The sequence below is a fragment of the Bidens hawaiensis genome, unplaced genomic scaffold (assembly GCF_021521415.1).
Source record: "Bidens hawaiensis isolate Kalapana, Puna unplaced genomic scaffold, B.hawaiensis_p1.1 tig00018953_1, whole genome shotgun sequence".
NCBI lineage: Eukaryota > Viridiplantae > Streptophyta > Magnoliopsida > Asterales > Asteraceae > Bidens > Bidens hawaiensis.
In genome coordinates, this window is record NW_027492877.1 from 58,511 (window position 1) to 85,456 (window position 26,946).

A 26,946-nucleotide genomic window follows, 5' to 3' on the forward strand; every position below is an offset into this window, starting at 1 on the left:
TGCTATTTTGTCTTTCTAAAAAGTTAAATAATGGAACAAAGATTTGAAAGCTTATACATTATCTTGTAGTCAAGCACCACGTATCTTAACAAAATAAAATTTGAAAGTTTATGGAGTCACATTATTCTACAAAGGGGAACAAAAATGAGAAGAATGAGAAGGATATTTAGCCACACAAAAAATCCCCTCAATTTTTTTTTAAAAAATAAATAAACAAATCATAACTAAAAATTTATAAAAAAACAAAAAAAAGTAAAAACACAAAATTGTTTCCACCGTCTTTCTCGTTCTCATAAAAAACACAATGGTAAGTTAAAAAAGTCGTGTATTTTTGTTTATCATTGTGTTTTGTGTTTATTTTCGTTATTGACTATCTTTTTTTCTTTATATTGTGTTATATTACTTAACATTGTACTATATTTTGTTCGTCATTGTGTTATATTTTGTGATCTATTGTGTCTTTTTTTAGTTATAATTGTGTCTTTTGTTCATTTTCGCCATTGTGTCTTTCATCTTGGCATTGTGTCTTTTCGTCAATTTTTTTTACTTTTTTCGTATTTTTTATTGTTTTTTTGAACGGGAATGATGGCGGAAACATTTTAGTTTCTAAATTTTTTCGTCTTTTATTTATATTTTAAGATATGATTTTTTTATTTTTACATTTATTTTAAAGAGACTTTTTGTGTGGTCACAAATTCTTCTCACATTTTTCCTTTTTGTATCCCTTTGTATTTTAACTTTACCCAAGTTTATGTAACATCTTGATATCAATATATATGTATTTACTCCCTTAAATAATCTGCCAACAAATAGAATCACATATTATTCTTGATTTCTTCCAGTGAAGTTATCTATTTGTTAAACACCCTTTGTTTGGATAATACAATTGCATTTGTCCGTATGGGTTTAACAAAAGTGTGGGCTTCTCCCTCCCACATCTTAATGGTATAAGTTATGGAAGCCGGACCCTCACTGGTAGTTTTAGATGCACACTATGGTCCTTACAATCAATCTTTAGTTTCGCTTTCCAAAACAATATCATACCTGTAAAGTAATTACTAATTACCTAGTCTCCTCCTGTGGGGGTCCTGTTGTTTACTTTTACCCCACCCGAAACTTAAGATTAAAACTTACGTCTACTATGTAATCTCTAATTATCTTTTAATCTGCAATGTTGGAGTCCTGGTATTGATTTTCTTTGCAATGTGAAAATCTAGAGATTACGTTTATAAGCCTAAGTCACAAAATTTATCGTCACACGTTGAATGATGTCGCCCAATAGTTCCTCGATCAGGCATTTCATTATTGGGACTTTGGCACGTAATGTTTTACGTTATCTCGGGTGAGTTAGTAACTCATACGCGCAAGGAGGTAAAAAGTCGAGAGGAATCATGAGTAGTTGAGATAGTAAAAAAAACGGAATGACTAATTATAGGTTCAAAGATAGTAAAAAGAAAACGAAGCACTGCCTGATTTACTGATAAGAAAACATTGGGAAGCTATTTAAATAACAAATCGTAATCATTTGTAAATGGCATGAGGATGAATCTTCTTTAAGAACATAAAATATTTTCATAATCCAAAGTCCAAAGTCCAAACATATCATTTGGAAAATTAGGGTCAAGGTTGTTGAACATTTTAAATCTGCTAAAGTACCATCTGAAAAAATAAAATGTCGGCATCAAAAAGTTATAAGCTTATTTAAGATATTTAATGAGTTTAAGTCCGGAACAACTACTTATTTGATTTCAACAAGGAACTCAAACTTGGACTTCACAGGAAACCTTTTAATTTAAAAGTCAAGACTAGAACTAGGTTTGCCACGTACTGATGCATGAATAGTTTAAAACCATTAAATATATATTAATTACTAAATATATTATAGATAGTGATTGAAGGCTAATCACGTTGATTCTACGAATACCCGTGATGATCCTTTCCCAAACCCCCAAATTTGACCCAAAAGACAGAAATTTGAAAAGCCAAAAGTTTTTTATTCAATTCTGATCGATCATCAGTCATAATACATTCATAACATATTAACAGATAATCCAAAATAGGCTTGGGCCGAAACAAGCAACCACAGGCCCAACAACAGCCCAAAACAAAACCCGAAAAGTAGACAAAAAAACATAAAAGTGCCTAAAAAGTGTATATTCGGCGGGTTACAACAACGTGGCCCACGTTCCGACGGTCGTTTTGACTGGTAGCACGCCCGAAACGGAGGCGCGTAGCCCAAAATAAGCTCATTTTCGTGCAGCCTCTTTTGAAGCACGATCTTGGGTATCCAGAAACATCATGGCCTGGTCTTCTACACTTTGACCCACATCATACTGATTGTTGATCTTGTTAACATGAGAAACCGAAATGCAAATGAAGACGTACGTGTGAAGTCTAAAGAAAACAAAACGTGTGTTTATGTTAACATTTCAACATGAGTTACACGTATCAAATACAACTTTAAGAAAAGAATATGAATCTTATAATGCATGTTAATATAAAAAGAATTCGAACTTGTATAATCGTATAAGCGATGCTGGTTATATACCTATTTCGATTTGTCGGCCATGGGATATCATAGTAGTTCGTTACTAAAAACTTTGAATTGGTGAATATACATGTTAAAACTTATAGCTTTTAATTACACTGGGTCAAATGCCATATACCATTTGCAATAATATCTTACGTGATTCAAAGAATGTTTTTAATTGATTTGGTAAACTATCTGCTACTGAACTCACAAGTGAAACTGATGTATGTCTTTTTAAGCTTGTATCCCAGGCGTTCGTAAAGCATGGAGAATAAGAAGAAAAAACAACCTAGCCATGGCTTAGAGACTTTGGTTGTTTATAAAAGGACGAGGTGAAACTTTTAAGAACAATTTATCATACAATGTTTGTACTTGAAGTTGTCAATACTGATACGTTTTGTATGGTTTACTTCAATTAATTAAGAAGTACAACATACTAAGAAAAGATCTAATTTTCGTTTCTTTAAACGTGTATCAGTCGGTCACAAATAGCTCCTCTAAACGTGGGGCGCGGCAATCGGGTCGCGTGAGTATGCTTCAGATGATCTTCGGTTAGTCATCCCAACTTTAAAGATAAGATTTTAGATGATAATTATTCCCACATTTTTGAGTGATCGTCTGCTGATGACAACTTTATGAGGATGGTTTTCTCTTATTTCATTCACAGTCTTCATCATCCGACGCTCGTCGATGGTAATGTTAATTTGTTGATATCACATAATGTTTGATGGAACCAGTGGTCGTAGAGCTTAAATATATGTGTTAATACCTAACATTTATTGATGTGGTAGAAACTAATTTGTTAGTATTTGTGATGTCGAAGTTAAAATCGACCATACGTATATATCTCAAATGAGGTCCGGAATGTTGGACTAACGTCTTACACATGCTGTCATAGATACTTCATACGTGCTAGTGGCCGGCAACCTCATCTACGAGTTGAAATCGGTGGTGATCTTGGAATATTTAGGCATACGAGTGTTCCAAAATGATTTTGAAATCTTTTAGGAAAAGTGGTCGATTAGAGTTGGAATACGTACATCGAGCTCGTAATTATTTATGTGGGAGTGCTTCAAAATGTTCTTCATTTATATGCTTAGAATGTGAAACCATATAAGTTTCTTTAAAAGATCTAGAAATGATTATTTTCTTAAAAAGGTTTAACTTGTTACTTAGATAAACATATTTAGGAAATTATACAATGCGGTACAAAATTATTTTTAGTAATTTTTAGAAATGTAATGCAGTACGATCTATTATGATATTATATATGCTTTGTATCATCATCATCGTACTCAGTATATCCCATCAATAGCAAAACTATGGTAGGGTCTGAGGAGGGTAAGATATAGACAGTCTTACCTCTACCTCATAAGGATAGAGAGGTTGCTTCCGGTGAGACCCCCGGCTCGATAGTAGACGTAGTTTTGTATCAAGACTTGGACATAAGACACATTACACTCAACTATCGGGACCCTGGCCGATTGGTACATGTACCCTTGTTTTTCGGCTATCAACACCACATGATGCCTGATTAACATTCCGCCACTTTTAATGTTATTTTCACGAGATTAGTAAAATAATGCCAAAAGTAGTGCAATTTCACTTTTACCCACCTGAGGGTTCACACATATATACATTATATGCGCGCACCACAAACAAGGCGTTTATATATGCTTTGTATATATTTATCATATCACAGATGGTGTTAAGCAAGTTACTAATGAAGACTGTCTGAATGAGAAGTTTAGCGATTGTGTGTAACATGTGATAGGGTTTGTCACCACTCACCACCCAACGGCCAAATCCCTCCTCACCCATAGCTAGATAGTTAATTTATAAGCATGTTAAATATCGTATATTATTATAGATTTTGATTGAAATGAGTTTTTTCTATTTACAATATTTTTAATTTATTTAGAAGCATGTGTTAGTTTGATCTTAAGAAAAATCAACAATATAACTTATTAATTAAAAATAGCTATCACTGATATACGAGTAATTTATTAGTGAAAAAGCCGCCACAAATCCATTAGCGATATTGCCACAACGATTCTCATTCATATATGTAGGTGAGTTGTCTATCGTCACCCATACTTTTTCTCGTCACTTCCCTGCCCAGGGGACTTACTCGGATATCCGATGAAACTAGCTATGTGTTGGTAAAAGTCCGCTTAATTAAATTGTTTTATGCTATTCACAAATTTGTAGTGTCTTACTACATTGTTCATAAGCAATATATATAGCTATTATTATTAGGGTCTTAAGCTCTATAATAATAATAATAATAATAATAATAATAATAATAATAATAATAATACAATCTAGAGCGAAATGATGTCAATTATATACATAAGTCGAAGTCAGGAAACGTACATCAGAAAATGACATAAAAAAAATAATAATACAATAGACTTCCTTAACATAAATACCAATTGATAATGACAGGTCGCATCTAATGGTCGTTAGAATTTAACGTTTATATCCTTTAATCTCGGGTCTTAAGATGACCTAAGAAACATATATATTGGTGATATTTGTTTGCTAGCTAGCATTGATGTGAATAAATGTAAGCTTTGAATTATTCGTTGGGTTCATTAAACTGCTGGCAGAAAGCGAAATGGCATGAAGGACCGATCAATTACATCAAAGAAAAATGATGGTCGATGCCAGTCATGCATCAAGTTTCTTGATTTAATGCTGCTTCAACAACCAACTTTATAAGGTAGTTATTATTATCACAAAGGAATACAAAATAATATTTTCATGCCTTTACAGAAATAATTGAAGAGAGAAGGAGAGTAAAATTTCAAGAAAAAATTACATGGTCCTGTAAAAAAAGTTATTTTTTTGTTGTTGTTTTGCAGAAGTACTATGATTATGCTTTTGCATGCAAGTATTTGTAGTATATGGGCAGAAATCATGGGAAGTTTGATGGTGATTCTGTTAAAGAAAATGGTGGTGAATTGAAGATGAAGGTAAGTAAATATGAGTAGAAGCATCCAAAAGCATGTGCTTAGTTTAATCTGTCTTGGCCAATACAGGCAACTGTAGAATCCACATGGGCTAGTCTGACAGAATGAATTACACACAAAAAGAGACATGATGTATCAAGACTTTTTGACCTAGTGAGGGCCACCCAAAAAGTCCTTATGAATTGCTAAATTCCATACCTTTTTGTATATCTTTGGTGATTTCATATACATACATACATACAATCAATTGTGGGATTTTGGCATAGTAGACTACTTAATGTTTATTTTTGTTTTACTACACTTTTTATTTACCATTAAGAGAGTATTCATATATCATTTATCCACTACTTCCATATCTTTACTTTTTTTAAAATAAAATATACTAAAAACTCATTACATTCATCCATCATTTTCCTAGGACACCACTTTATTTATTCGAAAAATTGCTACATATAAAAAACACTATTCATCTTTTATAAGATTATTGTAATTATATAGAAACGATATATTATAAAATAAGTGTTTGGAGTAAGACACAAACAAAAACGATGAATAAGACGTGAAAGGCTTTTTTTTAAAAATAAGTGATACTTAGAAAAATATGATTTATAGTTATAGCAGGTAGAAAATATTAGTGGGGATGTGAATACTTTGAAACTTTAACCCTCAATATTTTGAAGATCTACATCTAATCAAACTCCTTGAAACCATTGAGTTAGACGCCCTTAATGTACACTTAATTTAGTGGGAGAGTGAGTGTTTATAATTGAAGTATTAAAAGTTCATTTACTTTCTTTTATTACTATTGTTGACCAAAAGAGTTGCCATGCCTTTGGATGTTGAGGTACATTTGCTAAATAATAACTAGCTATGAATTTATAATTCTTCCAACATTTTCTATCAATAAATTCTATTTAAGAGTCTTAACTAGATCAGGAAAAATAACATGGAGGTACTAAAAACTCCAAATCAAGTTTACTTTCTAACAATAACTTACTTACATTTATCGACTGATCCAAAAATCAAAATAACCTAATTAAGATTGAGTTTCGTACAGCCTTTGTTGTTTTCCTGGGGTGATGAAACTGATGGAGAGACTAATGAGCCGAAAGCAACTTCTTTAATGCAAGAGTGGGGCACACTGCTGTCTGTTGGTGCTGTTTTTATATGATTGCTAGCTTTCTCATATGGTGTTTGTTTTCATCAGCATTAACATATGTTGTGTGGGTCTCTTCTTGCCCCAGGAGGAAGCCATCTCTTTTATGTTGTTTTGAAGCTGGGATATTACTCCTAATCTATTTTTCGATGCGGAGAAGCTTACACAATTGATTAAGTACTAATTCATCTCTGGTAACCTTTGATCTTGAGATGAAGGTTAGTTTATGTATTTTCTATTCTCATTGTTATTATAACTTTATAATAAGCTACAACTAATCATGTTATTCTGGTATCCTTTTTTGTTCATAAATAAATTTGTACGTACATGACAGACTGGGTTCAGTGCTTAAAATGGATGGAGCTTGATTAATTCTCGTGCTAGATTATTATCGTCCTTACGGTTCTTTAGGTTTATTCCAATGGACTGGAATTTGAATACTCCCACAGAATGGGATTGGGAGAATTTAGCCATGATGGAAGTCCCCAAGAATTTGCCATTTTCTAGCCAAGAAAATGTGGTGGTAGATAATGTCAATTTCTCCTTCTCCGCTTCGGCTTCTGTAGATTCGTCTTCTAAAGAAACAATCAAAACTTTTGGAGGGTTTGATGATCTACCAAAGGATTTCTTGGAGAAAGAAGAGAACTCTTGGGTAGGAGAAAATGGAAGCTTCTCTAATATGGTGGAAGAAGCTTCAGTGTTATCGGGTGAAGCAATGATTGGTTTGAAGCTTGGAAGACATATGAGCAGTTCTAGCAGTAATGATATCAAGACGGCTACAACATCCGTTACTTTGTTTCCTACATCGAATCCCTTGATAAAGCGATCTAGAGCATCTTATCTAAATTCGCAGTCCCCACGTTGTCAAGTGGAAGGATGCAACCTTGATCTTGCATCATCCAAAGACTACCACCGCCGGCATAGAATTTGTGCAAATCATTCTAAAAGCCCGAAAGTCGTTGTAGCAGGAATGGAATGTCGGTTTTGTCAACAGTGTAGCAGGTAAGTTATGTTTAATACAATTATTATGTTAACTAATCGCTTTTTTAACACAAAAAATCTAGCATGTACAACTTGTATATATGACAATATAAAATCTTGCAGGTTCCATGATTTGTCGGAGTTTGATGATAAAAAGCGTAGTTGCCGTCGACGCCTTTCTGCACACAACGCAAGACGACGTAGGCCACAGTCAGAAGACATCCATTTCAGCTCCACACGGATGTCCTCTTCAATTTGTGGTATTTCACTAATCAAATCATATCTTCTAACTAACTATATATAGTACAGATAATCATAATGAACCCTAACTAATATATTTTATCTAATAATTTTAACCAATGATCTATCATTGTCATTCGCAAATCTTTAGGATATTGCTATGTCCAATAATCTATCCATTAGCATGGGAATAGCTAGCATATGATGAATGTTTTATTGTTTCATTCTTAGTGACTTTTAAGCCTTGTTGGTTTAACGACAGATCGAAGACCGAACATGAACTTTCTTCTTAATAGGGACTCGGTCCCGAGTCTGGATTCACCACCACCCCAAAGTTCTTGCAGCTTCAAAGGGAAAGATTGTCTCATAAAAGGTGGAGGAATTGGTGTCTTGCCAACAAATGGTGCCTTAAACTTCAGTTCTGAGAGGTTTACGCCTAGGAGCGTGAATCACACCGGTATGCATGTGACTTATATCTATATAGCATAGATGAATTTACAGGTAGAATATAGCGATACAATTAATATAATTGCGACAAAAGCTAAACAAATCATATCTATGATAAAGATTATATGATAAACTCTTAACTAATTAATATTTTTTTCTCTAGTGTGTTTTAGTCTTTTTGACAAAAGAAATTGAGAGACATGATGTGAATCCTTGAACTCAATATTGACTACTGTAACAGGTATGGATCCAACATCAAACTCAATATTATCTGGAGACGTTCGGAATGCTGCTTTCTCTCTTCTGTCAACAAGTTCTTGGTCTTCGAGTTGGCCTGAAGAACCGTCATCTTTTGATCAATTCGGGCATGGAAACGGTGTCAGCTTGTCACAGTCGCGGATGCATCCAGAACTTCAAAACACTACAAGCAACACCCAGCTCCAAGAATTCTGTTCCTTTAGACCGCCTCATGATCAATTTGATGGCTTTTATTCTAATTGAAATTTCGGTCAGCTAATAATATATTAGCCAGTAAGTGTTTTCATAGAGTAAAAATTCTGCACTGCAGCCGGTAGAGATTCAAAGGAAGTCTTGAAGTCCATTCATGGGAGCAAATTAAGTTTATTTCTTTTTAGTCACTTTATCAGGAAGCTTTTTTTCTTCTGATTTTGATCAGAATGGTTAAGTAATTCAAATTTTTATTCTATTGTGTCTTCCAGATGGTATTATTATACTTTTTTCGGCCATTGGTTAATTTAGGAATTGAAATTTTATGCTTCAACTCTTTGCCTTTGAAAGTGACAGGATAGATTAAATTTCACCTTGGAGAGAAAAATAGGTTGAGTAAGTGTTGGTTAAAACAATAGCAAATAGTTTTTTATAGTTAATTTTTTGTGTAAAAATATTATCCGAAAAAGAGAACACATAGTTAGAACGTCAAATCATGTGACTGACCTTTATCACATCAAATCAACATATCTATAAATTAGTTATTAGAATATTCTTGAATTTGCTAAAATATATATTATACAAATATCGGGTACCTTATAATAGCAATCAGAATAAAAAGATTAAAAGCAAACAGTTTTGAACATTATGTTACTCTTCAAACCAAAGGGTGTTTAATTAATTCTTGATTTTAGAGATTTTGTTAGAACAAGAGAGAATGTACAATGAGGACTAACATAGAATCTTTTCACACAAATGTCTTACTATACATGGCCATGTATATACTAAATAGACCGACACCAAAAGAGGCATCACACCCCTTCTGTTGGTATGATTAGAAGAAATTAGCATGTCATTAACCAACTTAACTACCTATACTTAGGTTAACTAATAATGTGACATAAGTATATGATATACAATATAAAGTACACTTTAATATATACTTCCAGCATAATCTCCTAAACCAGGCTTTATATATCTAGTTTAGACATAGCTATCATTGTCTTCCACATTACAATTAGTTGAGTCACAAAGGTTTCTCTTTTTGCATGGGAATCTTCACTGTATATATTCTTCATCATTTTCGTTAGGTAACAAACACAACAAATATGCAATTCACTACTACAAAAAAGACATTTAATGACATGCGCACTACGACACGCGATGACACTTGTTATTGTGTGTCATTAATTCAGTGTCATCAAAAAGTTGGAGTATACCATTAGAATATGTGTGCCGTGTTAGCATGTCGTCTTCCTTTCCAAATAGATAAAAATATGTAGGGCCTGTTTTGTATTTGCTTAATCTATTCACGATGTATTTAGTTAGCTTGTCGGTTTTTTTACGTTTGTTTGGGCCTGAGGCCATGTATTGAGAGCCAATTGGGCTTGTATAATGAAATACTTGTATAGCATGTCTTCACCTATATAAGGCGAAACATGCATATACTAAATACAACATTTTGAAAATAATCTTATCCACATCTCACCAACTTTCTCCCTACTCTCTCTTTCTTACCATTTCGGGTAATAAACAGACACAAACAAGATATGAGATCTTGGTTGATTACTAGTGATTTCCGCTAGCTAGTAAATGAGATTGATTCAAGAACTTAGTTGTTTGATCCGTCAGAAGATCTACAATTGGTATCGGAGCTTTCATGTAACACCCCGGCTTAAGTGGAAACGTCCGAGTGTGACGTACAGGTTACTCAAAACACATGTGACTATATTAAGTGACAGTATTATCATTAATTCATTAAAAGCATCAAGTACACAAGTTTGAAATAAAGAAAGTACATAGAGAAATATAAGATTAACTAGCATCTTTTTGTTTATTTTGATACCCTAATTCTAATGTCTTCTCCATGTGTCAACCTTTTATAATATTACATGTAGCATATATATATAAAATAAAGTCAACTAACTGAATAGTTGGTAAGTTCACACAAGTTTGATATAAATACGTAAAAACCATACAATTCCATGAACAAGTGGAACAATGCACGCAAGGTCCGTTCCAATTGGTAACATCAAACGTACTTCGGTAACAACGCAAGCAAAGTCCTTTCCAGTTGGTTTTGAGACTGAAAAAACTGTCTTTGATACCCCCTTCCCCCAATTAGTACCTAATAGTTATCGGGGACTGATTTGTTAGTCCCTAGCCGGTGATAGATGCCTAGTCCTAGATAGTTCTTTTAGTAACTGAAGTTCAGTCTCCGTTGTATGGCACCGACAAGGACTGGTAGTTAGTCTTGGATACATAAAATTTCAGTCCTTAATTTGTCCTCAATACCACATCATTTCAGTCCCCAAAATACTCTATTTTGTTATTAAAAAATTATCTCTTATACCTTGATATTTTAGTCTATAATACAATTCATTAGAGACAGAAAACCAGTCTCTTATACCTTGATATTCAATCTCTAATACATTTTATTAGAGAAAAAAAATCACTCTTTATACCATGTTTATTTGTCTTTAATATATTTCATTAAATTCACGATTCCATGACTATTTAGTCCATAATAAGATGATTTAAAGACTAAAAATTTGTCTCAGATAATACATCATTTTTGTCTCCGATATGTTTCTTTTTAGGACTGAAAATTAATCTAATACCATGTCATCTTAGTCCCAGATATAATTTTTTTTTCAAACCCGAAGATATATTGTATTCAACCGACAATATCATAAGAGTTCAATAAAAAAACAATAAAAACAATAACCAGTCAAAACATATGAACAAATAATACAAAATAATCTACTGGTTAATTCTAACTTTAAAACAATATTTCATAAATCATAATAATTCGTAGAGAATAAGTATTGGGTCATGATTGTCAAGGTCGCTCATCAAAACCGTTTACTCCATTTTTCACAAGCCCAAATAATGTTCTCTAAAAATCCGAATTCAATTGAACTTGAAAGCCCCTCAGAAATCTCGCAATCTGTTGATTTAATTACCTGTTTACACGTGTAAGCTACAACTAATCATCCACCTAATATTTAGGCTCAAATCACCATTTTGAAGTATATATGTTGCAGACAAAGAGAAGCTCATCAGTCACAACATATTGCATAAAGTAAATCTAATTGATTTACAAACAAGTTCAAAATTTAACTTCTAGAGAAGAAGCCAAACTAACCACTGGGTAGTAACACAATATACACAAACCAAATCAAATTCCTCACAAAAATCTTAGAAGATTTAATTCCAATTTTGAACATTATATTACTCTTCAAACCAAAGTGTGTTTGATTCTTGGTTTTGGAGATTTTGTTAGAACAAGAAAAAAGTACAATGGAGACTAACATAGAATCTTTTCACACAAATATCTTATGATACATGGCCATGTATATACTAAAAAACCTGACACCAAGAGAGACATCACACCAAAAGAGACATCACACCCCTTCTGTTGGTATGATTAGAAGAAATCAACCTGTCATTAATTACCAACTTAACTACCTATACTTAGGTAAACTAATAATGTAACATAAGTACATGATATACAATATAAAGTACAATTTAATATATACTTCCAGCATAATCTCCTAAACTGGCTTTATATATCTAGTTTAGGCATAACTATCATTGTCTTCCACATTCCCATTAGTTGAGTTGAAAAGCTTTCTCTTTTTTGCATGGGGCTCTTCTCCACCGTATATATATTTTTCATCATCTTCGTTGGGTATCAAACACAACAAGTACGCAACGAAAATAAACGATCACACAAACAAATAAAAAGTAAAACAGGAAAACGGGATTCACGCTATTCGGTCAAGGCGACCTAGATTCTTAGGCTGCAACTAGGGTTTATGCTTTATTGCTCAACATAGTACAAAATATTATAATTACAATTTACAATAGATATGTATATATAGAAACTTATGAGGGTTTCTAACTTCGTGAACAAGAAAGTTGTACAGGTCTTACTATTGGTAATCAAAGAAGCCACAATAATTGGTGATTTATGGGAATAATTGGTGATTTATGGGAACGTAAATAACAAAAGGAATTGAACAACAATTCACAATGATTGTAATTTATTAATAAACTAATTGAGTTTTTACAACAATCAGAATGTCGTATTTATAGCTGCTGAGCCGTTATATAAGACAGTTTTTATCAACAAACGTCATAAACCCTAATTGCCTAAACGGGCCTAATTATATTATTTACAGTTTTGGCCCTTCTAATTAATAATAAATACATGATAAACTATATTAACATATAACCTAAGTATTAATGTGATTAATACTTCATTCTCCCCTTAATCACATAATACTTAGGTCCAATGTTTTCAGACCCTGTCCGGACGTCGATCCGGACGCCTTACCGGGTCAAACGTCGGACTGACTCGGGAGAGCGAACTAGTGTTTGACCCAGATGAGTTCATAAATATTTAATATATATATATATATATATATATATATATATATATATATATATATATATATATATACGTACCCTGTTTATATATACATATATAAATTATATATATAGAAAAAATAATATTAAGCAGCTTTCATGTTCATTTATAATGTTTATTTTCACCATATAGGATTTATATTTCAAGTAAATATCCATAAATTAAGGTTGGTTGGTTGGTGGATGTTTTTTAAGCATTTCATCTCGGAAGGCTCCTGGGTTCGAGCCCCGGTGTGAGCAAAACTTTTTTATTTAATAAAAACAAGGTTTTACTGGTTCAACCGGCGGTCCACCGGTTGGACCGCAAACGGCCAAACTCGGCCGGGTTGTTAGCAAACGTATTGTATATGTATTGTATATGTGAACCAGACCGGCTTTCCTACCGGGTCCCGGTCGAACTGGCCGGTGCGGTCTGGGTTTCAAAACATTGCTTAGGTCTTCAATGGATCTTCAGTTTGATGCCCTTCTTTACTTGAAACTGGGTGGAACAGTAGACGTTCCCAGTTCATCTTTTTTCATGCCATTTGTCTTTAATATCTCATAACATCACTCAATACCTTCAATGTAGAGGAGATACATGGCTTTCACTTCATACTTCATGGTCACTTCACATCCAATGTCCATTGCAATGTAGCTCCAAGCGTTGTTGATAGTTGTTTCTACAGATCTTCCATTCAGCAAAGTCATCATATATAGATCTATTTCGGTGCCATCACTCAGGTATGGTGGAATGGGTCTTTCAAAGTAAGTTCGTATGTGTACCCTAGGATACCATTCCACAAGATCCTTAAATGCACATATGAATTCGTCATTGTACCTGTAAACAAGGTTATATATGTGCAAGGTGTTGAGGGCGGTCATGCAATCATTCGAAGATGATATGCTCAGGTGATTGGTGACTTCTCGTTCAATGTTTCCGATTTTCCTTGTCTGCAAATCTAGGGCTACATAATATTCTCCCAAAGATTCTCCTTTTTTCCTTCTTAATTGAACCCGACCCGTTCGAGTTCTCTACCTGCATGTTGTCATCATTATCCCATCTCATGTGACATAAATTTCCCGCAACTTCCACCTTGAATCCTTGTTTAATCGAATGTTCCAAGCTTAACACATTCTTGTCTAAGCTTGGAATGTAATACACTCCTGTAATCAATTTATTTATTCCATTTAGATTTACCAACACATCTCCTGTTCCCCTTATAAAATCAGCAATTTTCTTTTCTCGGTTGGTATTTACCCCAAAACCCCCTTTCATTCATACAAACAAAGCCTAATTACCACACATATGACAGTGATAATAGGTATTTATCACTCAAACATTCTCCCTTGTATCATGATTAGTTCCAGAAACCAAAAAACTCTTTGGTTTCGTTTAATTCAAAATGCACTTTGTTTTGATACTGATCAGATGGGCAATAAAAGTGCTCTGATTTGTTACACTTATAACAATTCAAAAATACCTTTTCAGGTTGGGTAAAGGATTTTGGTTCATCGTGAATCTATTTTCCAACATCCTTCATTCCTTTAAACTTTTTCCTTAATCAATTCACCTTATGATTCGTCAACATTCTCCCATTCTTGTAGAGGAGACGATCATCACCAACTATTAAACCTTCAAACCATGCTTCAATTTCTTTCTTCAATTGAACATATTCATCTATATCTTCTGCATGTGGTGATGGGATAAACACCCCTTTTGGGTGAACACCATGGCTTTCCTCATAACCATTATCGGCCATATGGCCCTCATCTGGCCGGAATTGTAGACACTCGATTGTCCAGATTCCATCTCATGGGAATCATTGATCGCTTCTTTAAGTTTCTTTCTACGGCCATAGGTTTTGATTGGAATGTTGTGTTGTTCCACTTTCATACTTCTGAGATCACACATTAATCTCAATTTCTTCACCATCGTCTCATAGCTGTCCATGGCATATAATGAAGCACCATAATCCATGGCCCAAGATTCAGCACTACCTTCCACACTACAAGTTAGTTAATCACCCTCATTGGCTTCCTCAACATATTTCAAATCCTTTTTTAACATTCTTGTCACACCCGACTCCATGGGCCTAGACGTGTGACCAACATTGGCACCTGTTTTGTAAATATATAAGAGTTTAAGGTTGTAAAGTGGAAGTCGTTGATTAAAATATTATTATATTCAAAATTTCAGAAATTAATACCTCATGAGGTTACAAAAGAGTTTAACTTGGAAACCTATAATTTACCTCATTACAAAAACTTCATCTGAGCCATGTAATCGTCTAATGGCTACCCGACCATCATATCTATTCACTTAATCCATATTACCTATAAACAATTTATAAAATACGTCAGCAACACATGCTAGTTAACACGTTTACTCTAAAATAATTTAATATACTTAATTATTCCCTATGGGTATCTTGTGATCCGACCCGTCATGACGAAGGAAATAACTAAGTTCTGAAATTCTCTAAATAACTAATATAAACTTAAGCTCAACTCGAAACCACTTAGCGAACACCAAAACGTTTGAGTACTTAGCAAATACCAACATACACAAAACCATTCCCCACATGGGTATAACTTAGACTCGGTCCGTCATGGAGGAAGAACGACCAAGAACGGTGTGGTGTGCCCACCGACTGCCCACATATGTAAGGATCCAGACAAATGTATACAATAGTCTGAGGGTCATCGATTACATATGTTTATAATGTTTTAAGGATACATTATCCTATATAAACTTCTAATGACTCAATTTAAAGAATTATAAAAGTTAGAGTGTATTCACCGTTATTTATGATGATCAATATAACATTGATTTATGCTCGTCGTTACCTCCGACCTATAGTATGATAGTAACCTTTATTAAATATTAGATCAACGATATATCTTCAGACCATTAGTCTGTTTTTGCATAGCTTTAACATTGATAATCATCCGTTTATATAAAACATTTGTGCATTTAGTCCCTTTGTTTATTTGTCATTTATGTGTTACGTTTCTTCTTCACGAAATAACGTCAAGGCTAGGTTTCTTCTTCAAGAAGAAACAATAATTTGACTATACCTCTTGTAGGTAAGACTTTGTGTTTCTTAGTCATAAAGAAATATTATTTTAACTATAACCTTGGCTTATGAAAAACTAATGTTTAACTTATGTTTGATCAAGGTATGGGCTATACCTCTAAATAGGTTCTAAGCCAGTATAATTAAATTCTTTAGCGAAACCCCTACCTTACACTAGTATTTGGATGAAATGGCTAGGCTTTAAGCGGGAAACACTTCTACTACTCGTCGAGTATTGAAGAAAAACAACGCTAGTACTTATACTATCTTGCACGCACTTCGAGGAATGAACTCGTAGGATTTTTGGGACTTGGCATGAAACTCGAGGCTAAATGGGTGTGTATTGATAGTGTTTGGGATGCAACATTGCATAGCCCGATCTCCACTTTATATAAGCAAAAATTGGGACCCATCGTGTATCGCTCCTTTCTGGCGGCCATCGCGTAGCACGATGACTCAACATAATCAAAGGCTTCTATGTGGTGACATGTGGCATGTCACGTTTTTCCACATGTTTCGACACATGGTGTGTTACGTTTAATTAAATTAGTCATTGCGTATCAGGACGACTAATTAAGGAATAGTTTGGTCACGTAGTGCGACTAATGTGTGGGTAAAAGAACGTGTTTTAAGTGTTCGATATTATTTTTTTAATTGTTTATCTGCATCGAACACGGTTACTTTGAGTGCTTTTATGTTACAGGTACTTGGAGCTTAACATAGCTAATTTGGAGTACTTAGGAGGGCAAGAGATCAAGCTATGGATGGAGGTATGCAATCGGGAGTTTAAGACGAGGAAAAATATTGAAGAAAATAAAAATTACATAATCTGGTAATGTAGAAATCGTAGGCTATGGGTACCAGACCGTAGCCTACGGGTCCGTCTGATCATGTGTGCACCGAAAGGCAGAAAGTGAAGCTCGTAGCCTACCCTCGCCATAAGCTGGGTCTCACGGGAATTCTTAGTTTCTTGATTTTTCTTCAATATTTATGCCCATAAAACCCTAAAGTCGATCGCCCCTCATATTCTATCATCTTGAGGATGATTTGGAAGCCGTCACATACCATCCTAACACCTACCAATCACCACAATCAAATATGATTTCATCCTCTCAACCAAGAATCAAGACAATCATGATGAACATGCAAGGCTAAAGCTCTTGTGACCAACTCCGAGCATCGGATTGTATTGTCGTTTTCCTTTTTGGTATTTTAAACCTTATTATTGGATTTGGTTAATCATTTGGTTGACCGAATCTTTGCATTTATTTGCGTGCTTAAATAATTTTTCGTAATAGAATACGTTGAAGTTTTATCAGTTAATTGATTTGGAGTCGTCAACTATTAGGATTATGTTCTTAGATTCATTGACCCATATATCTTTAACCATAACATTGATTTCATTCATCAAAACCTAAAATTGATAATCAACTAGATCGTTATTCAACCGTGCCAATCTTTCGGATTAAATTTTGACAATCAGCATTGCTAAATATTTAATCTTTTGGTTATTTATTCAAAGAAAGAGATTTCGAATTAGGTTTAATCACTTGTCCAACTTGCTTTACAACATGTAACCTGGAATTTGGTTATTTTTCTCTCTATTGGTTTACAACCAAATTAAATTTGAAATTGGTTGACATCGTCTATCCGCCTAGCATAATTAGTTGCCCTTGCTAGTAAATGTATTTTATAAATGTTTTTGCATGCCCTTGATTAGCACTTTCAACTGATTCCCTATGGATTCAACACCTTACTTGCCTTGCTAGTAAATGTATTTTATAAATGTTTTTCATTGACCTTTCGACATCAATCAAAATGGCAAGGTTGCCGAGGATTCAACACGCAAAGTGCTAGTTTAGTCTAATTTTATTTTGGTTTATTTTTGTTTTTATTTGTTGTTCTTTGATTTTATGTGGGGTTTTTGTGTTTTTGTGTATGCAAATAATTTTACAAGTTCACGCATACGAGGTATTCCAGGTGTAAAGAGCATATTCAATTTGATCTAGAGACTGAAAAGACAACAAAAAGAAACCGAGTGGCTCAAAGAACAGGTTTGAACCAAAAACCAGAAACCGTGACCTCAAAACCGAAAATAAAGAACATGAGTAACCAGAACAATCAACACCTACCCATTAGCCAATCCAAAAACTAAGAGCAACCACAAGACCAAGAGTACCCAATTCCACAAAATGACTTACTCCCAACCAAAACCAAAATGTTAACCGAAGCAGAAATCAAGTAAACAAGGGGTGACAATCAGATGCGAAGACAATAACTAAATTTTGATGATAACCGTGCAGCAAAGTCGGAACCATAGAATCGTTAAAGGCCATTCGAGATTGGGGGAGAGGAGAATGTGTTTGATCATGGTATTGAGAGGGTTGGGGATCTGGCCGAAAGGGAAGACTTGGATGTTGATTATGAGGACAAAGAAGTGTTTGAGGTTGCTTAAGGGCATCAATACTATCAGAGAAATCAACAATAGTATCGATAATACAACCGAGAACCTCAGCAAAATCATTAACAATATCAATATCTAAGAAATCAACAACTTCAAGCACCGAGACGTCAGGTTAACATGGAGCCACAAGTTCCATTTTATGAGTTTGATTGATGTAGATGTCGTGATCTAATAAAAAACAAGTATTTTATAGTCTTTAATACCTATAACTACTACGGGTAAGTAGGATCGCCTCCACATGAAATCAGTGAAAAGTGAAAGTAAAACTCATATTTTGTTTATTAATTAATTAAGGTGGCCAGACGATGTCAAGCGGTTTAGAAAAGCTAATTTATAATAACACACGATTATATTTCAAAGGTTGTAAACAATTAAGAGAAAATGATTCATTTCAGGTTCAGGTAATGTGATGACTAACTAATCACATATTCATAAAGATTAATTGCGTAGTAATGAACTGACGAATCGGAGGCTTCGGGATGGTGGAAAATCGTCTTAGGGCTTGTGCTTGGCTGCTGGAATGAAGGATAGGTTGAAATATGGGCTAAAAACTGATTATATCAAGTTGGGTTCTTTTTCCCGTGTTTATGTCGCTTCGTTTTACCACCTCAGTTCGCTTCACGCGAAGTAAACGAGCATCATATTCAGATTTGTCTCGTCGAAAAACCCAAAATTTATATATTATGAGTTTCATAACTCATTGTTTAGGCTGAGATATGCCCGTTTTACTAAAAGACACTTTCCTGGTAACCCGCCTGTTCAGTTTTCGCTTCAGCTTCGGGTTTCTCATCCAAACCATTCTAGAATCCTTACCAACCATCCATATATGTTTCCCTATGCTTCCTACTTCTTAAGACTTGCTTAATCTTCATCTGGGTGGCTTTGAATTAGCTCGTTTAAGCTCCGAACACATGCAATCATAAAAGAACTCAAAGTAATCGTGTTTACTATATATAAACAATTAAAATACATGAAATAACACATATATACACATGATTTATAGCAAACCATCACATCCCCACACTTATCATTTGATTTCCCTCAAGCAAACTATCATGCAACATATACACCTCGATTGATGGTTCTTCAATTATCATATTAATACTAGTAAGGTATAAGGTCATACCCAATTTCCAAGAAATGACGCTGTCAAGAATGATAACCCACCAAATAATTTAATGATACATTTTAAAACTATGGAACCTCCCAAACGATTGTATTTTGTATCCGGTTAAGGCACACATGTTCACACCCCTCATAATATAACATCTATCCTCTCGGTTTAATATCTAGACCAACAAAAAATGTGCTAGTATCTCTCTGTCCTCTATACCAAGTATGAACACAATGTAATAAGCTTGCAAGCAAGTCATATTTCCACCCATTACCCACCAGTTGCATAAAGAATAGGACTAAGGCTTTGATGTGGCTTAGGTTAGGGTGCGGAAGCGGATTTATTTAGTAACTTATGGTGGATGAAACCCAATTTTTTTTAAACATTCATATATTTAAATACTGATTTGAGATATACGTACATTGTGTACTATGCTCGACAAACGACTTAAATACAACTCGTGAATTAACGAATTTCATCCACATGTTAGAAATAATAAAGGCCAAGGCAAACACAACTTGTAATGCGGGTTAAACAAATGAAAAGGAAAATGCACAAACTTGGCTCATAGGGGATAATGTAGGGTAGGGAGTATAATATTATTTTTATTTTTTATGTAAGGCCAATATAAAGTGGGTTTCTGCAGTCCTATTTCTCCATACATGTGGTAGTATTAAGATCTCGATATGCATGTGACAACCAAGTTCTAATTATCATGGAAATACTGGTTCTTTCTATAATGGCACTCATATGAAATGTGTATATACTATGTATTATATGTGTATTATTATTATATATAAAGCAAATTTCACACACGCACAAGAGGAATTGGGCTGCCGATGTGAAACATGTGTACCCGTCCCCATGACTCGTTATCCCCATCTAAACAGTTTATTTTAATTTTCCTTTTTGGAAAACTTGAATGGGAAGACTTTCTAGAAGCTTAAAAACGGACAATGATCAAAGACCTCTACTTGGCATTAATAATAACAATTAACAAGTTACAATTCCGGCTTTTATGCACAATCAAGGCACTCTAAGGCAAAAAAAAAATTAATTTTACCCACATCCCCACACTTGAGGTTGACATTTTCCTCAATGTTTAAAATTTAGCAATAAAATTATATTACCGAGGACAGGGTTAAAACTGACTGACTACAAATTTTAAAACCGGACTTAATGTGATGATTCTGACAATTTATACAATTACACTTTTAACAATAAAACTAATCAAACAAAAAGAATTATGAAAACCAAATCACCTAATAAGAAAATAAGCCACTCCAGTATACTCGTGTTTTTTTCTAAACGAACCCAGCTCCTTAAATCACTCAAAATAATCTGCAAACTTTCACACGTGTAGAAGCATGCTTCTCACGACTGTTACGATAGGTCTTTTAATATGTTTGCAAAACCGTTAACTAGTAATAGTGTTAAAAGACCTAACTCGCTTCCGTAGGAATCACCATTGCATTTAGCGTATGCAACAAACTCTTTAAACCCCATGGTAGCCCGGGTGGACGAGTGACGTCTCGTGAGGGTTTATAGTTTTAACACCCACAAAGTTCTAAATACAACATAATATACACGTACCTGAATTAACCATGCAAAAGGAACATGAAAGCACGTCGGACAACTCGAACCACGTAACTTATAATTCTTTCACCGAAACACTATAAATCTCTGACTTTTCTGTGTGGTATTCCCACACTTGACTTTTTCTACAATGGTAAGCTTGAAATAAAACAGTAAAAAAATTACAAAAATAAAGTAAAATATAAACTGAAATAAAATCTGGGGCCATCCGGTTTGCGCTAAGTTTTTGTTAAGGTCTTCAGCCGGACCATTTCCTGATTTGGTGGTTATGGTGGTCGAAGGGAACATTTATCAACTGAGTGTCCTATAAAATCTTGGTAGTTGGCACGCCTTGGTTCTGCTTCCTCCTTCATGTTCAAGATACCTGATAAACAATCAAGGGTCGGTGTGAATGCACATTTACCTTCAAAATTTCCAACATATGCTCGGTAGCGAACATGTCGAGCCCACACAGTCTTTCTTATCTTCGAAACATCAAATATTGATCGGGGCCGAACCGAGCATTTTTCCACTGAGTTTCCCGTGTATGCTCGGTAGTTGAGGTGTTGTGTCCATACCTTCTTTCTTGTGGTGGACACAATAACAGAACCAATATGGGCCCATTTATTAATACTTTGCCCACTATCCTTCACCTCCACCTTCCTCTTCTTGAAAGGTACTTTGTCTTCAACTTGGTCCAGGCATTCAGCTATATACTCCAAAAGGTCTAGACCTTCCTCCTCAATATCCTCATCAACAACCACAACCGATGCATTCATTGGCTCTTCGGTAACCATAGGAATTGGTGTGGTATTATTCTCCATAACCAACTCCACAAATCATTCTCTGTAAATCAAGAGCCTCTTCTATCACTCCCTCATCAACCACGGCACCACTAGCTAACTTTTCTCATTCTCGTTTAATTTGGGCCACCTCTTCTAATATTTGACTCACCAGTTCATCTTGGGTAGCATTAGATGTTTCTTGAAGATCTAACCTCGATTCAAAGCCTTAGTTTAAGCTTTTTGATTTTTATTTTGAGTCTCTTGATCTGTCTTCATTTGTTTGCTTCAAGAACTCCATCACATCCTTAATCGACTCATCCTTTTTACCAGAGTAATCTTCTTAATCTTGCTGATAATTCTTTTAATATGTACCACCATGATTAAAATATTGAGGGACTTCCTCGTATATTGGTTGAGGGTGTTCACGGTAGTAGTAGTACTCCTCCTCTTGATAACCTAAAAAAGTTGGCATCTTGGGCCAATCACTATAATACTCATAACCTGAATCATAATAACCATGATCATCAGGTGGAGGCAATGAATAATTTAGGTATTGCTTGTTGCGACCCTGCTGGTTGATGATCCTTTGATTATAAATATATGGCTCGTAATATCTTTTGGGGTTATATGAAGGTGGTTCATGATATAGAAATGAATGGTATGGATCAACATCTTCCACGAACTCATATCCTTCATATGGGTCATAGACCCAACTACCTGTCATTGTGAGTTACGTACACACATGAACAAAAGACTACCCCGCGTAAAATCAAACAAATAAAAATAAAAGCAAAAAAAAAAGCTAAACTAAAGCAAAAAATAATAAATACAAAAACTAGCACTTTGCGCGTTGATTCCCCGGCAACGGCGCCATTTTGATGTAGATGTGGTGCTCTAATAAAAAACAAGTATTTTATAGTCTTAAATACCTATAACTAGTACGGGTAAGTAAGATCGCCTCCACAGGGAATCAATGAAAAGTGCAAGTAAAACTCAAATGTTGTTTATTAATTAATTTAGGTGGCCAGACGATGTCAAGCGGTTTAGAAAATTTGATTTATAAGAACACACGACTATATCTTAAAGGTTGTAAACAATTAAGAGAAAATGATTCATTTCAGGTTCAAGTAATGTGATGACTAACTAATCACATATTCATAAAGATTAATTGCGCAGTAATTACCAAACCTAATAGTTGGGTTGTGATGACAAACGATACCCTAACCGAATTGTTGACACAACTGAACCTCGGTTTACCCAATTACCAGTTTAATGATTGAAAGTCAATTATAAGCAATGACTAATGATTTTTGGTTCAGTGACATAAGAGCTAACCCTACATGTGATGAACACAACCAGAAAAGTGATGCAAAGTTTGATAGTCAAAATCATAAACTATTTAAACAATCAATTTATTATGTAAAACAAGATTAAAGACATTCAATCAAGTTCATACTCATTTAAAACATAGAATATGATCAAAGTTAGTATACACAAACCCTAGCCTAAAGTGAATACAATGGTTTTAGCTTAACATCGGCATCACGAATGATTCGCTTATCTATTGAAAGGATGAAAACATGTAATGAACTTATGAACCGAAGGCTTCGGAATGGTGGAAAATCATCCTAGGACTTGTACTTGGCTGCTGGAATGAAGGATAGGTCGAAATAGGGGCTAAAAACTGATTATATCAAGTTAGGGTTCTTTTTCCCGTGTTTATATAGCTTCGCGTCGCGCGGAACGTTTTACTCCCTCATTTCGCTTCGCGCGAGGTAAACAAGCATCATATTCATATTTGTCTCGTCGAGAAACCAAAATGCATATATTATGAGTTTCGTAACTCATTTTCTATGCTGAGATATGGCCGTTTTAGTAAAAGACACTTTCTTGGTAACCCATCTTGTTCAGTTTTCGCTTCAGCTTTGGGTTTCTTATCCACACCATTCTAGAATCCATATTAACCATCCATATATGTTTCCCTATGCTTCCTTTTTCTTAAGACTCGCTTAAATTTATCTGGGTGGCTCTGAATTAGCTCGTTTAAGCTTCAAACACCTACAATCATAAAAGAACTCAAAGTAATCGTGTTCGCTATCTATAAGCAATTAATATACCTGAAATAACACATGTATACACATGATTTATAGCTGACCATAATGATGACGGGGTTCCGAGAGTAATTATTCCATCACCAGTTCGGGGAGGGTGGTTCGAAGTCATTTTATCCCATATGTTGCAACAAAGCCCCTTCCCATCATTTTTCCAGTCAGATATGGTAGGATATTTTCGGTGAGGCAGAGTAGTTTAACTGGGGTACCTGCCTTTCATGGGAGAGACACAGAGGAACCGTATCTACATCTCAGTGATTTTAACTCTATTCGTGCGACTATAACAAGTCAAGGGTTTACTGTAAAAGAAGTGAAGTTGGTTGTTTTTCAGTTCAGTTTGAAGAATGCAGCTAAACAGTGGTTTTTATCATTACCTTCGGCCAATATTTACACGTGGAATGATTTGTCTTAGAAGTTCCTCGATGAATGTTACACACCACAACGAACCTCAGAAGCTCGAAATGCCATTAGAAATTATCAGCAACGTGCGGGTGAGTCATTTTATGAATTGTTTCAGAGATTCAAATTATTGTTGGGGACTGCCCCATCACGGGATTACCTTATGGGAATTAAACAATGCATTCCATGATGGTATGTCAAATGATGATGTACGAGACCTCCAGTCCACTACTAGTGGGTCTTTTCTAACTAATGATGAGAATTAGGATTGGAGACACATGGAAATACATGCGATAAACTCCAAGAGACATACTCAATCAAATCGAATGGTGAAGAGGTCGATTGTGAAAGTACTTGATAGTATAGTGTCTGACGATAAGATGACAAGAATGGAAAAGAAGCTCGAGCAGTTGATGGATGCGGGTACATAAGAGAAGCCTCGAACGAGAAAATGTATCCGGTTTGCAAACAATGTGGGGAATTGGTGCATGATGTGTTGCGGGGGCTTTTTATGATTAAAGGAATGAAGGAGAGGTCAGTTATATTCAGGGTGAGAAGAATTATAACAATAATATGAACTCAAACATCTAGGGCCTCAGAAAATCAACCTAACTTCAGATATGGAAATGCGAGTACACAGCATAACCCAAACATCGAGGGTAGTTTTCAAAGAACCTGGTACCACTCAGGTCAGATTCAGTAGTATAATAATAACTCGGGTAATAATCAGAGTGGCTTTATTCAAGGATAAACCCAAGGTCAAAACATGTCTCACGATTTAGAGGTGTTAACACTATTAAAGAACCTCAGTCGGAAAATGGAAGTTCAAGAAAAGGCAAATGATGCAAGAGACAAACATATCAGCCAACTTGCGGAGGAGTTATTAGATTTGAAAAAAGACCCGAAAAGGCTGCCAAATGACACTGTGAAAAATCTAAATCATCAAAACAATAGTTTATCAAACTCCAAAAATGCACATGTTAGTGTCATCACCATTGAAAATAATGGGGTGAACGACGTGGTTGAAGAATTTGAAGCGTGGGCACCACTCATCCCTTTCTGATTAGAGGGTTCAAGACCACCAAGGCGTTAGTTGATTATGGTGCAAGTGTTAGTGTTTTACCGGGGAGTGTGTATGACCGGTTTGACTTTGGGCCTTTACAAAAGGTAGACACCACCATGGTGTTAGCTGATTTCACTCGAAGACAGCCTCGGAGGAAGTTGGTTGGTGTTGCGGTAAAGGTTAGTGATTTTTACTAATCTGAGGATTTCTTGGTACTTGATTATACACCAGCTGAAAAGTAAGAAAAACCTCGTGTGTTCTTGGGGATGCCATTTTTGGCAACATGAAATTCTCATATTAACCGCAGAGACGGTACAATTTGCATGACCTTCGGTAATCGTAAGTTAATTCTAAATATATTTTCCAATTCATATGATTATTCTTTTGAAAATAAATATTCTAGGTCATGTGCTATTAACAGGTGTCTTCCTCGTGTAAGCGAGGATGACACCAAATAAGAGGTTTTTGTGTTTGATAGGTCAAAAAGAGATAAGGAGAAAGAGGAGTGGAATGCGGTAGAGATTCGGATTAGGGAGTTGGCTAGTTCAGGTGATGATATCAAAACTGCGATGAAAATGATGGTTAATAAGGAGACTGATGGAACAAGTAAGAAGAAACCGCCAAAGAAGAAGAAGGTAAAGAAGCCATCGGGGTTCGAGAATGAACAAAGAAGGTTGACGTGCTTTGGGCCAAGGAGTAATACTATGGATAATTTACCACTCTGTTGGAGAAGTAAGTAGAATGAGGTGGAGAAAGGTAAGTACTCAATTAGACCACCATAACCACAAAATCAGATAAGGGTCCGGATGAAGACCTTAACAAAACTTAGCGCTGACCGCGAGGCAACCCGGCCTTTTATTTTGTTTTGTTTTGTTTTTCATTATTTTAGTTTCTTTTTTCGTAATACTTTTTATTTGCGTTTAGCAGTCATAGTAAACCTTAAGTGTGGGGAAGTTCAAGGTGGTCTGGTCAAGATTCGGTGGAGCATAAATCGTCACATCATAGTTCAAGGAGTGCGGGCCAAGGTTGTAAAAGTACTCACCAGCAGGACTCGTTTGATAAGAGAGATTTGAATCAGGTGCATGTGCCTTTTTCCTTTGCCTTGTTTGTTAAAATAGTTTAAGTTCCCGTGTACCACACTCGATTTTTAAATGAATAATTAAATTGGG

The 26,946-nt window shown here is 35.0% G+C and overlaps 1 protein-coding gene across 1 annotated transcript; it reads left to right on the plus strand.

Annotated features, from left to right (window-relative positions):
* The first annotated feature begins 6,930 nt into the window (after positions 1 to 6,930).
* LOC143557389 (squamosa promoter-binding-like protein 12) lies at positions 6,931 to 9,022 on the plus strand. Its single transcript, XM_077046474.1, has 4 exons — positions 6,931 to 7,663; positions 7,766 to 7,902; positions 8,145 to 8,339; positions 8,571 to 9,022. The coding sequence occupies exons 1-4, from the start codon at positions 7,083 to 7,085 to the stop codon at positions 8,828 to 8,830; spliced, it is 1,173 nt and encodes a 390-aa protein (XP_076902589.1). The 5' UTR covers positions 6,931 to 7,082; the 3' UTR covers positions 8,831 to 9,022.
* Positions 9,023 to 26,946: the final 17,924 nt, after the last annotated feature.